This window comes from Pelobates fuscus, chromosome 4 (assembly GCF_036172605.1).
Source record: "Pelobates fuscus isolate aPelFus1 chromosome 4, aPelFus1.pri, whole genome shotgun sequence".
Lineage (NCBI taxonomy): Eukaryota > Metazoa > Chordata > Amphibia > Anura > Pelobatidae > Pelobates > Pelobates fuscus.
Genome location: NC_086320.1, coordinates 30,038,200 through 30,054,387, shown reverse-complemented (window position 1 = coordinate 30,054,387; position 16,188 = coordinate 30,038,200). Strand labels below are relative to the sequence as shown.

General features: G+C 39.4%; 1 protein-coding gene across 1 annotated transcript in view; it reads left to right on the top strand.

Annotated features, from left to right (window-relative positions):
* The first annotated feature begins 412 nt into the window (after positions 1-412).
* CCN4 (cellular communication network factor 4) overlaps positions 413-16,188 on the top strand; it is a 57,848-nt gene continuing 42,072 nt past the window's right edge. Inside the window, exon 1 of the mRNA XM_063451039.1 lies at positions 413-591. Within this exon, the coding sequence (XP_063307109.1) occupies positions 544-591 (48 nt within the window). The 5' untranslated portion in view covers positions 413-543. The remainder of the gene's footprint in view (positions 592-16,188) is intronic.

Genomic DNA, 16,188 nt, shown 5'->3' with positions numbered 1-16,188 from the left:
CTTTTCGAAAGAATTCTACCAGCTCGTCCTGTAAATGGCTGAGACTGGAACTCAAAAATAACGCCTGCAGCAAGTTCGTTGTATAAAATATGAGATGTACACATGAATTGTTGGCATGCACAACTGCCATTGTCTCTGTATCCCGCATGGACAATTAACTGTCTGTGTAACAAGTGTGAGCCAAATTCTAAATTGCTACTTGTACTGGGAGCTAACGGGTTAAAAGCTTCGCTGATCACGCAAATATCCCTTTAAAGAACTTTAGAGTAGACAGCACAGCACAGGGAAGGCAGGAGGTGGGGAGAATAGAATAGGAGGCTGGGAAAAGTGTCTCAAGTGGGAAAATGCAGGGTTTGTCCTTAAGTCTGACGTCAGATCTATCTTTTTTTTTAAAAAGAGAGAAAGACTCAGACAAAAGGACCTATCTTCTTTTATGTATCTGTCAGTTAAGGACAGTTCTGTTCTCCTTCACTCCAGGGACTTTTACACTAAAACTGACCGGTGTCTGGCTTCAATCAATGTATTTAATACAGGCTTCTAGTGATGAGTTGGCTCCTATACTGGATTCTAGCAGCACTCAGCATTGGCCAGGTGAGTTAAAAAGACAGACTGGCAATAGGCTGCTGTGAGACTGCAACTCTCAGACTGCATTGCCAGACTTCAGGCTGTCTACGCATGATGGGAATGATAGTTTCATGAGATCTGGGGATCTTCCTTTTGGACACCTTTTTGGGCTAAGCAGATTACTTTAATCTTGTCTTTGCTGACATTGTGTGGACATTGTTCCCCTATTATAATGTTTGCCAGCAATGGAAGAGTTAACCGCTGTGTGTGCTATTAATAAAAGTAACGCAAAAAAAAGCGCAGTGATTTATGACATGCAATGGATATAAGTCAAAGAAACCTGTTTGAATAATAGCTGCATATGGAATGCAATACATGTCTTTTATCCCTTAACAAATCTGAATGTCAGGCTGTGTTTAACTATTGCAGTACAGGATGCACGCGCTGACTGTGTGAGTTATAAAATAACACACAGATAGCGAGAAAGGCTGATACTTTGCAAACTCCTGGGATCCTTAATCAGGGTAAACACACGTGGCAGAAGCTGCAGGGAAAGTTAGAGGAGGGGATGCAAACAGAGCTGGGGAACAAGCTGTGCCTTGTGGCTGGGAACAGAATATGCATCATTCATATTGTTTATTCCACAATGGATATGGTTACTTTGTTTGACATGTTTGCTCTGAGGCTGAATGGGCAACCCGCAACATTTCAGGGGTTTCCATGGTGATTGCTCCACTTTTAGAACTTTGTTAAATTAATTACTCTTTATGTGTAATATTGTTTTGTCTGTTTAGTGTATGGTCTGCCTTCTATCTATATATAGATTTATAGAGCGTATAAACGGGTGGTCTGCAATCTCTCCCTCTCGATATAGCTTTATATTGAGCATAAATAGGGCATGTTATATGTATATGCTATTAAATGTCATTATTAGTTTTCTAATAGGTGACAGATAACTGCTTTAGGGGTTGTCCCATTACCACCCATGCCCACTACCTGTGACTCTGTATTGGTCCTGTAGGATAGTTTACCTTCCTAAGTGCCTTACCTGGCATTGTTCAATGGCTATGGACTATGAATTCTGTATTAATTAAGTATATATTTAAGAGATTATTTGGATTAAAAAAAAAAACCTCTTGGATAAATGTTTTTTGGAATCAAATGTTGAAGCTGCTTTTTAAAAAAAACATATATATTTTACAAAGTCTGATATTTTACAGACATTTCTAAAATGTATAAGTTAATGAAGGATAGACACAAGCATTAAAAGCCATGATAGAATGTCTAGAGATTTGTTTCTGTGATGGGAAAACTCTGGCAACTCGAATGGTTCTGACTACCATAATGGACAGCCACCTGCTGCCTGACTCGTCATCCTAGGAGTGAAAGTCCAGAGACCTTAAAGTGCAAGAGATGAGCTGTCTTAAGGAGACGGGTCTCCCAGGATATCCAGAAGGAAATGGGTTTTGGATAAATGAAAATGAAAGAATTATAATAAAGTGGTTTAAAAGGTCTCTACATCCAGGTGATCAAATGTTCATCCCTTATGGACTAGCCAATAACATCAGCTATATGAAGGGACACTCAGAAATTAAACAAGCAGGGCTTAACATTTGTAGTCCTATGCAACTAGCCAGGCTTTAAAAGTTACTAGCCACTGTACGCCTTACCATACACCCCAATGGTGAGTTTCTATTCACCACCGTTGAATTTTCACTTGCCAATGGCTAGTGGCTAATGAAAACGTTGAGCACTTATACATACATACCTCTCAGTCTTTCAACTAGACAGAGAGGAACACTTTAATTTTAGGGGTGTGAGTGGGGGTGTGACCAAGGGCAGGGCTGTTCTGAGAAATTTTAGCTGACTTCCTAATAATTTAGAATACAATGTGTCCGATCGACACAGACTGATTTCTAAACACATTTATTGTAGTTTAAAGACACATTACCGGGAGTATTATTGCTGTGCAGCCACACCAACAATATGAAGCTCCTAGAAAATAGGGACATTAGGACAGAAAATAAGGACACGGGGATTGGGCACAAAATAGGGACTGTGACTCCTAAATATCTAGATGAAATAGAGCTGCCTACGCTGAATCATACTTTTTTTCTATAAGCATCCTTAAAGGGACAGTATTAGCTTGCCACCAGTGCATTGCATAGGATTCTAATATAGATGTTATGTTGTTATTCTGTATTATTTTCAAAATACAAGAAAAACATGAGAGAAACACTATTGGATATGCTGTCTGCACAAAGTACTACAATAGTGATTCATTTGAAGGACATAAAAGCATTTAGCAAACGTTTCGGGATTCAACTGTTAATCAGTGCAAATGCCCTTACAAAACAAAGTACACTCACCTAATAAATAGAAAAAAAGTGCTTCAACCCCCCCCCCCCCCCCTAAGAGGTGGCTGTAGAGCTTCATGCCCTGGTTCTGGGTATTCTTGCAATAACTGGTGACATTGTAAGTGATGCACATGTCAGCTGTTACTATGGAAATCCATACGACTTTACACACTCCAGAAAGCGTGTAAAAATGGCAATTTTGCAAAAACAATGCTAAACAAATGTAGCAAACATGCTAGAAAATCATATAAAACAGGGAAAAAAAACTGAAAATTAAAATGTTGAAAAATCTGAGTTTGGCGCTGCTAGGTAACGGCTGGGAACTACACCGCTAATATTAAATGATAGCACAACAGGATATATGGATATCTAGTTCACACATACTAGTTAATATGGATATCGAAAACATCAAACATTCCACAGGACACCCAAACACAAGTGAACAAATAGATGTGAAATAAGATATACAAGTACACTGGGTCAATGTATAAAAAACAGATGTACCAGGCTTTCATGGAAGGAAACAGAAACATAGCCACAATATGGTGGGATCAAGATAAATGGGAATAAATAAAAAAGCAGTTAACAAAAACAAAGAGATTGCACCACAATAAAATATTGTTGTCAGTAATCAAATGAAATAGTCCAGAATAAAAAGGAATACCCCTTTAAATGCAATATAAGTTCTTGCATACATGGTAGGGGTGGATGGTCGATTCTTTAGATTCTTCTACCGGAATGTAGGTTCCTTGGTAAGATCCATATAGATATGTAAAACAGAACAGGAAATCCCTTAGTGCAATAAATCAATATAAGAGTGGAATATATAATAAAACAGCGGTACTTTTACTCACATTTGATGGAGCTATGACCAGCTCCAGCTGTAGTGGCATACAGTGGTATAATCCCCATGCACGGTATATGTGGATAAGTGTCCGAAGGAGGTAGTTTTGTTGAACCCATGACAAGAATGTAAAAAGGCAGATAATAGTGCTCTCTGTTGCAATACAAAATGCTAAAATAATAATTGTAGTAAATGCTCACAAATATAGAGCAGGCAAACTGCTCTATGGATAAGGTGCCGGTGGTGTGATCCCCACCTAGGATTACTTTGGAGTAGTCTTGCAGTTGGTACCAGTGGCTATTAAAGGGGGAGATGTATTACAGGAACCAGTGGCACTCGAGCATCTCATTGAGACCATTAGGTGGAAATGTATCCAATCTGCACATCTCCTTAACCACCATTTAAAACAAAATTCTTTCCCTATTACTACCGATGCTGAGTGGTGGAACCCTGTTCAGAATTTGGTATCGAAGTTGAGAAACATTCTGACGCATCTCCCTAAAGTTTCTTGCCACTGGTAGGTCTAAGCTAGTATTATGTCTAGGTATTTTATGTCTAGATATGCGGTCTTTAAAAGGGTTAATTGTTTTGCCCACGTAACCTAGTCTGCAAAGACACTTCAGGAGACACAGCACAATGTCAGATTGATGGTAAAGAAACCTCAGATTTTAATTTGTTCACCAGTGTCTACAACTGAAGCAGGGGTATATACAGATTTTAAAAAGAATAGTTCTTTCTTCTGGGGAAAAAAGTGTCAACTTTTACTGTCATATCACTGATATTCCTACCTTGTTTGGTAACAGAAATCGGGTGTATTGCATAGCAAAATGTGCTGATTAGACCCAATAACATGTTCAATCGTAGAGGTCAATGGGGAATATGTACTTACAAAGGGAATGCATTTGTAATGAGTCTTGGGTGAAGTGTGGAGTAGACTTTCCCAGTCTATAGTGTAATTGAGGCTATTTGCCGTATTTTGCAATGTAATACATTTTTCTTGCGTTCTGCCTTTGGTATTATTATACTTCTGATCAAGCAACAGGGGGTAGCGGTGACAGCAGCATGGAGGTACCTATTAATGATTTTTCAGGTTTGTTTAAACTCCTGACCTTGTTTACACTTATTTACACTTTTTTCACTGTGGGCATATTATTTCCAGCATACCCAGCATTCCATAGTTCTATTTATTAACGATCTTGCAGTGTTTTAAGCTCACAAAGGTCTCTCTCTGAGATACATAGGAATGCCATACTCTGCAATCTGCTTTGAGCTCTTCATCTCTTATAATAAAATGCATGAAGTGAATTCACTAATCCTGAAAGCTTGCACTCTACTGCATCTCCTTTGACCCATGTTCACTATACATCCACTACACACATAGCGGTTAGATAATAGTTCCCCTGATCACTGCAGTGTGTTCATCGACTGCATGGACACAGTAAACCGTGTTCTTTGATGCTCGAGTTTAACTTTGGAAACCTCTAAGTAACAAGTTACGCTTCATTGAGATTTTGAATTTGGATTTTTTAATAATTTCTGTAGCAAAGTGCTAAAAGTGGGGTAATCGTCACGGAAACAAATGGAATGTTCATTCTAAAAATATTCCACTCTTAAAAAACTTTGCCTCAGACGTGCTCCATCTAAATAACCCCCATTGGCTCTCCAGGTCGCCATCACGCAGCTAAAATACTCTAATTAAAATACACAATACTGGAGCGTTTTGTATATAAAGACTCTATAGGGGCAAAAATAGAGCTATTTATAGGTTATATAGGTTCCCAAATATTTCATAGATACTAGCTACCACACTTCAAAGTGATCCCTTCACCACATATAGAGTATTCAAAGTATAGTATTAAGAAGTGGAGCGATATCATATCAAGCTACAATAAGCCCCTCTCCCACATGCAACAGAGCTTTCAAGAGGAAAAGAAAAATACTTATAATTCTCACTGGATGGTATTCCAATTCATACTCAGCATGCAAGAGAAAAATAAAAACATCATAGAACAGATCGGTATAGATTACTTGGCACTTCTTAAATAGTGCTAAATTATTTAGGAAGTGACAAGTAATCTATACAGATCTGTTCTATGATTTTTTATTTATTTTTTATATTTTTAATTTTAATGTTATTTATTTTTATTTTAATTTTATTTTATTTTTCTCTTGCATGCTGAGTATGAATTGGAATACCATCCAGTGAGAATTATAAGTATTTTTCCTTCCCTCTTGAAAGCTCTGTTGCATGTGGGAGAGGGGCTTATTGTAGCTTGATATATCGCTCCACTTCTTAATACTATACTTAAAATACTCTAATTGTTGAATGAGGTCCTAATGTTTTCCCTTCAAAATGTTTGATTATATTTACAACCATTTAATAAAAACAGTTTGACAGAGTATCTTTTGCTTCTTTCTTAGATTGTAAGCTCGTTTGGGCAGGGCCTTCTTCACCTACCTGTTCCCGTATGTCAAATGTGTTTTGTTAGTTTTAATTGTTTGTCTTATTTTTTGTACTGTCTGTATTGCAAAATATGTTGGCACTACATAAATAAATGTCATTTTGGGAAGACAGAGAAATGAATGTGAAGTCATGGGGAGCAGGTCTGTATCTGATTGGTGGTCGCTCCTCAATTTCCCACCAATCATTTCCTATTTGCCATTGCTATATTCCCTTGTGCCTTCTTTGCTGTGATATATTATGATACTATCTAACACATGTGCCATTTTAGTAAAATTGGATTTGGCTCTTCTGTACAGTAGAGTAATGTTTTTTTTTGTCTCTGTTCCTGTGTAAATAGTTAAAATAATCTAAAAGCATGCAACGTTATATCACATTTTGCTATAATATTTTCTGTTCTGTACAAATAAACAGCATCACACTTAGGGATAATAGATTGGAAACAAGGTGCATTTTACGTCTGTGGGGTCTGGAAATTTGGAATTCATTTGGTGGAGAATGTTTCCTGGACTGTGGCAGTATTTACCTCTTGAATACCATCCATTTTATACATGAGTTTTATATGGCAAAATAATCTATGTATGCCTACTTTTGCTATGAAAATATAAAGTCCATTATAATATGCCAATACGATGATTATACCAAATATATTATGTACCCATTTAGCATAGCTCCCAATGTCACCATCCCATGAATTTGGACGCAGGTTGGGGTGAAAGGAGGAAGGGCAGTGATGCAAATCACGTCACTGGTGCCACCAAAGGGTGCAGACCATTTTAGTGTGGGTGCAGATCCACCCGAATTACTGGCAGGTCATGAATGCATGCCAGGCTGCCTGTCAATCAAGCTGTGTTAGAGCTCTCTGCTGGGTCTTAGTGCCCAAAACATAGCACAATCGCATCTAATACTCTCATACAGGCCGGGCTGGCCATCGGACAAACTGGGCAAATACCCTGTGGGCCGCAATGGCCGTGGGCTGAGGCCGGCAGGGAAGATCACAGGATTCCCCTGCCGGCCCATGCAGGGCCCGTGCTATCGGAGCTCCGGCTCTGCTGTGTGCCTTCAAAGATCAAAGATCTCCCTCACCAGCCCACAGGCACTGACATGCTGCCGCTGGCTGGGGAAGGAGAGGAGGACCTGGGGGAGCTCTAGCTAGCAGCTCCGCCGGGTTCCTCTCGCGCGGTTGAGCGTTGCCGCGGTTACCAACGCAACGCTCAGATCTCGCAACAGTGAACTCAACACTACGACCACCAGGGATTCACCTCCACTACCACCACCAGGGATTCACCTCCATTACGACCATCAGGGATTCAAGGGGTTCACTTCTATGTCCCCCCTTCTAGGCAAAGGTAAGAAGGGAGGGGGTGATATGAAGTATAGCTGTTTTTTTTTTTTAAATAAAAAACAAGCATATTTATGTATTACTTTCATCTTCCCCCCACTGCACACCAAACCCACAAACACACTAACTAAACGCTTCACACACCACTCCTGACACACTGCACCCTTTACACAGACACACACATACACACAGCACCTTTCATACACACTGCACCTTTCATACCTACAGTGCACCCCTCACACACACACACACACACACTGCAACCCTCTCTCACACACACACACACACATACACACACACATTGCACTCTTCACACACATTGCACCCTTCAAGAGCATTGAACCAACATGCTCACTTTGAGAGGGGACATGCTTGTCATTGGTGAGTGACAAAACACCCCCTCTCTGGCCCCGCCCCTTCACCCAATTTCTTTCCCAATCCGGCCCTGCTCTCATACTATGCTTTTTGGGGACTGTTCCCTGATTTCTCTAAAAGCTTGACACCAGGGACAGCAGGACAGGACCCTGATATCAAGACTGTCCTGCCGTAATCAGGAGGATTAGGAGGCCTGAATTAAATATGAGTCTTTACAATAAATAGATTGCAGCAAACAGACATTTTAAGGTAACGTTATCACCTGTGCAGGACTTTGCATTGGCCGGTTTAGGACCAATAAATATTATGCAAAGGTTTGTTTTCAGAATTTACCAAGTTATCACACAAGTGAGTGGATTCTCCAATAAGAGATACATCTTTCTCTGCTTACTTAATATCAGTTTTCCCATAGATTTCATTGGTTGACTTGCTGTTAACAGATAATCAATAATCTAGCTTAAATGGCGTGTAGTCAGACCTGGGTAAGGAAATGCAATGCTTGTGAGAAATTTCCACCTAACCCGTATAAATCTGCCCGGTGCACGAACCCTTTGACCATTCCCTATAACCCAACCCATGAATATTGTAGGGAGGGGACAGAAACCAGCTTTCTTTTCTACATTTTGACCACATTTTGCTTGGCAAAAAAAGATGTATCTCGATTTAATCTCCAATATTGGGCTGTGTCTCTCCGGATAAGAAATCCGACTCTCACTCGTTTTCCATTTTTCAGTATAGAAGAACTTCTTCAGATGGGGGTACAGCTCTGAGCACATATCAGGATTTGTTTACAGTCTGCAATGTAAGCCTCTAATGCTCTTTGACATGAAGACACATTTCTTAAAGACATCTAGAATTACCGCATGTCACTTTTTATCTCCATGGCCATGTGTTTAATATTCTGCTGGCAGTCTGCACTGGAGATATCACCCGCTCTGAAAAGTAGTATTTTTTCACATTACCCATCACGTAGCATGCTCAGATAGTAAAAACTAATGTAGCCAAATCAGTTTTTTTTGTTGAACTCATCTGTTGTTACAACAGGGATATTCACTAAGGTGAATTTCAAATTCAAGGTCAAAGCAGAAAACTGGAAACATTCTCTAAGCCAGTTGTGCATCTGGTTCTGCTACATTGGACTGAAAATTTTAATTCACTTTGAATTCTCACTTTAGTGATTAACCTTTAAATCTCCTTTAGAATCTCAGGTTGGCCACACACCAGTCAGTGAGGACCACATCTGGTCTACATACCGCATGTGTGTACTGGGTCCTAATGAACTGAGTGTGTTAAAGCTTTTTCTATAGTGTTGTAAAATTCTTTTAAAGGTTGTAGCCTGGGAGGAACAGAAAAAAAGCTAAGCCTGAAAATCGAGCTATATGGCTGCACACAAAGAATGTGTCACCCCAGGGCAAGTGATGTTATCATGTTGCTACAACTACACATTTTTAATGAATTTACTGAGACAGCAGTTATTTGTATCCGACAATTCCTGGCAATCAAATTATTGTGGATCTCGACTCCTATCATACACATTTACTCCGATTCACCGTGGGTGGCACCATCCTCTGGGAGGCAACTAGTAGTAATACTTGGAGCTTCTGTGGATAGACAAGTTCTGGCACTCAAAGTATTATGTTCAAGCAGTAATTATCGTGTGGGTATAAAAAACCAAGCCAATTCATTGTCACTCTTTCCTTTAGCAGAAGACCCCGCTCTGGAAATCTAGGTAGCAGGGCAAATTTCAGTAGTATGACTGCTAAGCTACAGAATGATTAGTAAATTAGTCTGCCAGCCCTCAGTGGTAAAGCCATCTCTGTCAATGGGACATACTGGATAAACATGGCACCTTCATGCACCCATTCTCAAATGCAAATATCCACTGGTATATGCCCACTGCCAAAAACATACACCCATAAGATTACACACACTGATATGCACATACACACAGACTCGTAAGTAAGTAAGCAATGTCATTGTGAATGCCTATGAGACACAGACACGGCGTCCTGTAACTTCACTGCTACCAATAATAATATGAATTATTATTAATAGGCCTGTGTGACATATTGAGCACTGTCTGATCTGACTGCACAGCCAGCTCAAAAAAAATCAAAAAACAACTGGAGCGGCCATAAGGCTAATCAGACATTGAGAACCAGTGCCCCCTTGGTGGGAAGGATTGCGTGGTTGGGGGTAAACTGTTATTCCAGCACCGAGTAAAGGATCAAACAACTGCTGGGTGTGGTTGCCACACTGGAAGGAGCACTGAGTCGTTTGTACAATTTAAAAACTGGTGTTCATTGGATCCCATGTTAAACTGGGAGACAATCTCCTTCTAGACCAGGTGTAGGCAACCTTCGGCACTCCAGATATTGTGGACTACATCTCCTCTGATGCTTTGTCAGCATTATTGCTGTAAGTGTGTTATGGGAGATGTAGTCAACAACTCCAGTAAACAACAGGAGAGCCAAAGGCTGCCTAACCCTGTCCTAGACTATATACGAAAGAGACGGCAGCTCATTGTGTGATTGTCCCTGATAAGTGGGGTAAAGGCAAATAATATTGAACAGGAAGTAACCCACTTTTTCATCTATCCCATGGGTGGGACATCAACCACCACATTTGGGCTCATGTTAACCTGTCTGAATATTTCACAAATGCAAAATTACATCAAGCTGACTTTTTATCAACCGTACCCAACTTGAACTTGGCTTGGTAATGTTTTTCTCCAAGTTGACCACATCTAAAACAGTTTGTATAGAAGCCGTATTTATGACGAAATGTTCCCAAATTAATGTGAACGTTTATTTTATTGGTAATGACAAAGAAGAACCAAAACAAAAACGTCAAACGTCATAATGGAATTGACCTTCAAAGCAAAACTATACCGTAATCAATAATAATAATGGAACTATAATATCTGTTACAAGTATTGATCTACAGTAACAGTATACACAACGGACATATTATACGTCAAATGTTTTCTTTCATAACATTGATTATCCCAGTTTAATGTTACACATCAAAACTTAATAATGTTTTCAAGACAGAAAAATGATGAAATAATACTCCTTATTTCGTAATGGATTGCGTGATCAGAATGACATATCGGATGAACAAATCAATTTTAAGAAAAAAAGTGTTTGAAGCAAGTATTAATTTACTTAATTCCATTGGCTAATGGATATTGTTTGACAAATCTACTTTAAAAGTATTGAGTTACTTATTTTATTGTACAGACACAGCAGCCAACAGTACGCCCAGGGTTACGGAATTCCTGAGCTAAAATGTGACCTATGAACCTATTTTCCAAGTTTTATTAATAGTGACAGATCTTTTGTTTTTCTGGGTTGAGAAAGAAAAGTTTCTGAATACATTTTGCCCTCTGCCTTGTAATTTTTAAAGATGAAAATTGAGCTGTTACTATAACAACTGATGCTTTCTCTGATGCAAGCACGTAGAGTTAAAAACTCATCAGCAGAATCAGGTCTGGAATTATTCCATTTTATCGTCTAGAGGTCCAAAAGAGGATTCTTGGTTTGGTGGATTCTGAGAATATGCTACATCCTGACTTCACAGTGCCAACAATAAAACTATAGTGTAAAATAGGACTGGTTTGGGACTGGTTTTCTAGGATTTGGCAGGTTCTAGTGTAGGCAAAACATAATGCCACACCATGCAGTAACATTCTAGACCGTTAGATATGGGCTTAGAACTTTGCTGCTGCAGTTCATGGAAGGTTTGTTGACATTTCAGCATGACGATGCATCACGATGCTCTAAGTAAGCTACATGTAGAAATGGTTTGTCAAGGCTAGTGTGGAAAATCTTTACTAATTTGCACAGAACCTTGACTTAAACCCATAAATACCTATGGCTGTACTAGAAGCCAGGCTGATTTGTCACAGAACATTAGTGACAGAACTTACGGAGTTTGAATTATTAGAGCTGATGCTAACATATTTAGAGCTAAGTATATTTTGCACAAAAAAGGTATGTGGCGGAACCTACCGCCAATTTCGTATACTTTGCCCCTGTTCGTGTGTTTTCCCTTTTCCATTCGGGAGTTATTACATATGTAGCGGGATAGAGGTTCTAACTACACTTTTATTCCCTTTGTTTGGATGTCCGTATACCCCTCATTCATTTACCGAACCACCTTTGCGGGGTCCCCTTGCTCGCAAATCATGTTTGGGCTTGATTGGAGGATTGTGCTTGTCCCATTCTAAATATAATAAAGATGAGGCTTGATTATTAATCTGTAGGTAAGTAAGTATTGGTGACTCTTTTGGATATGATATTGGAATACAAGGCTTTTTCTTGACCATTCATATCAAAGGACTCCTTATCTAAGAGGGAATCAAGACATATGGCAAATGACAGAGTTAGTTTATACTGAAACCAGACTTCCAGGCTACTTATGTGTGACTTCTCACACCTTGCCGAGTAGCTCTGTTGGGGTCCCAGCTTCAAAGAGGAATTTAGGTTGTAGGCTCTGACCTCCCATACATCAAATTAACCCCTTTTGAAATTGACAATACCACCTCTACCAAGCATCCAGTTCATATATGCACTACACAAATTACATTAAATGGCAATATTCTATAGTGCAACAAGGAATTATGTACCCTTGCCGTGACACCTCCCCCAGATGAGAGACGCAGTGGGAGAAGGCTCTCATGCCTTGCGTATCGGCACTTGTTCTTTTTTGCCTTCCCACCCACTGTGCTCATGTAGTAGCTCTAAGGGAAAGAAACCAATGAAGGAATCTGAGTGATATTTTGGCAATGTGTGCGCTCAGATCCAAGCTATTCGTGATATTACTTTCGTGGTGTTCCGAAGTTATTTAAATGTATTTTTGGGGTGTTTTAGAATACTGTATTTTTCTGGGAGGAAAAGCCCTGTGTTATTGTATGGGAGACCCCATGTAGGGGTCTGTGCATAAAAGCTGTGTGTGGACAAAATAAAATCAGTTGACTCCCAGAACTATGTTTCGTCTGGTTACTGGGGAATGGATGTCTATATGCTTTAATGGTCCCAGAGTGGCTGAAGGAAGGAATTAGCGGAGGTAACCAGTCGGGTTACCCATGGTCCACTACATGATGGTGATTCCAATTTATTAGGCAGACTTAACTATTTAGATGCGCAAATAGGAAATAATTATGCGATTAAATATTCTGTTTACACATCTGTACAGAATCTGATAAAACCACCTTTATTCTTTACATTATATTAAATATATTCTGCTTATATGAATATCACATTATACACAAAATAGTTTTGTCCTTCCTTCGTGAGGCAGCTCTGCTGCCCATGCTTCAGTGTTATGATTCCATTATTTAAAAAAGAGCTAGTTTTATATTGAGAGGTTAATGACTTATCATAGGCAGATGACACACTAAACAAAAGATAAATACTCTGAAATATCCGCTGCCCATTACTTTTCTTACCGATGATAGCTATTGCAAGTAGTATAAATGTTGTGTGAAATCCCTTTAGTATGACATCGAGAGACGTGGACACTGAGTCCTAATCCACATTCCAGAATTATCAGATAATAAATAAATCAGTTTAGCGCACCTCCAAAAAGTTTATTTATTGCAATTGAGTGATGCTGTGCCCTCTGTCCTACGTGATTGGTGTTTGTCCTATGCTTTGTCCCTCTGTTAGTGATTCCAAAACATCTTTCACGATCAAGTAACAGTCTCAAACTCTTGCAGTTGTTAGCTTGAAACATTATGAGAGGCTTTCATGATTGGGTTAAACATATGTAATTTTTAAGAAGGTATAAGTGTAATGCCATAGTTCTTTCTAGGGGAGACCACCGATACTGGGAGACAACCGAAAACACCAGCAGACAGCAAACAGTGCTGAGGACAGCAGTACACGTGTCATGGGCAGTAAGAAGACAGACTTGTATAGTATAGGGCAGCATATTACCATGTAGTGAGGAATAAAAATTTAGATTACTGGACAGGTGGAGGTCAGCACAGATAAACCAGGAATATTTCAAGTTACAGCTTGGAAACAAAAAGTTACATTACTGGACAGCAGGGATACAACATGTTATAGCAGGGCCGATTACATCACTATGCTTAATAAAGCGTATTATTTGTCTTAACTGAGCTCTATATGCAATCGGATATACCCTAGCTGAATACATATGGCGGGGAGGGATCCTTTGCAGTTAAACTGTTCTGTAACTTGCAATTGTACTGGGGAAACGTGTAAGTTAAACAATATGGCTTTGTGCCGCGTATGTCATTCAATGACTGATAATTCATACCTGTCTTGTCAGGAATGTCTTTAAACACCTTAGGTGATAAAAACAAGCCTATAGGATATTTTGAGAAAAGGAAAGTTCAAAATATATTAAAGAAGATCCAGAGAAATAAGATCTGGCAACAGCTGAACTTTGTGGCCTTTTTAACTCCTTAATCTATGTAAGAAGAGAGTTAATCCAATTGTTGAGATAATCTCTTCTTTCAAGATAATGAATCTTTTTAAATACGCAGTTTAAGAAAGAGTCCAAATATTATCAGCATTTCATATTCCTGTAGCAAGAGCTTTATGTATGTACGGTATATAAAAAAGACAAGTGACATCTGAGTCATAATTGTTTTAAATGATTAATTAAATGAAATGTACTTTATTACAATGCTGGTCTCTAAATTGATTCTTAAAAAATCGAAGAAATTGTCCATGCCACACATTAATGATTGCCTTCAGGGTTGTTCTCTGCAGTCGAGGAGTCTACTTTATATGAAAGTCAAAGACAGACCAGGATTGAATTCTACAGCTGTGATATGGGTTTATGGCTCAGTGACTGGTTTGTACAGGAGAATGAAAAAGGATTGATAGATTGTATTTGTCGAAGATACATGGAAAGTTTCAAAGCTCAAGTAATAATTGTGTTGGGACAAGGTATACCTGCTGATGTTTTTGGACTAACAAAACACCTTGAATGGACACTCCAGTCCTTAAAGAACTTTAGCCTCTCTTCAAATAAATATAATATGTGTCTTCAATATACAAAACCACCAATAATATAGAATAATACCAGTGGCTCAATTATAGAGAAATGTGCATTCGTTCTTTGCATATATGGAATGTAATTGCTTCAGAGTGACAGTCAGTTGCCATGCAAAGTAGTTTGTAATTGTGTAGGTACTATAAGCTCTTTTTTTATGATTTATTTTTTTATTCCAACAATATTTAAAATGTAGGATAAAAACAGACGCAGAGGTCTTAGACGGCAGCTAGCACCAACCAGAGGGTAGAAAGTGGTGACAGTTAACACTGAGTACGTGAGATGTAAGTAAGTGTTAAGGGAAGTGTTTGGGGTGTCAAGATGAGCTATTACTAACAGAAGGCATAGTCCATTCTGAAGATGCAGAGCTCAACCTGACAACGTTATGTTGTTCTAATGCACCTTTCTGCAGGGAGGCATTGAGCCACTTGGATGTAGGCTGAGTTATTTAGGAACTCTCACAGATATACCCTTTATCTACCTGGCTCATTATGTACCATCTATTGCATGGTGATATTTGCACTTTGTGTGCCAGCTTTATGAGTAACATTCAGTGTAAGCCATCAACATACGTCATCAAATTTGAGCAGATCCAATGACTTTGTTCCAACTGCAAAACAGAAATTATGGGACCAAAATAGACTTACCCCATAGGACAAAATAGCACAAACCAAACTACAGACGTATGCCTCATCGAATAGAGGCACGAAACGCCCCGTCCACCTTTCCCCTCAATAGCGAGCTTTACCCAACAAAGGTAGCTCACGCAATACAACCGAACCAACACTAACTCTCCAACTGTTGCCTCCACGACCCACCCCCCTACCCACGCTGCCACGAAGTAGCGCAAAACCGCCACTCCCCCCCCCCAAGACTCAACTCTCAGGTTGCCAAACGCATCCCCCACAACACCACTCCAGGAAAACTACAGACACCAATTGGACCACTACAATGCTGCACCAACACTTACAAGTTACGGGCAACACGCCTTCAAGCATATACCACGACACAAACATAAGGAGGAGAATTAGATAATCGTTCTAAATCACAACCTCTTTGGTTATACCTCTCTCCCACTATCAAGCACATTTATACACAGGAGAAAAATAAGAGGATAACACATTGGTGCAAATCTAGGGCTCCCCTGCCTCCCTTCCCCTCTCTCTTCTGTACCCTCCCCGAACCATGAGACTGTTGGAACCATAACAATGTT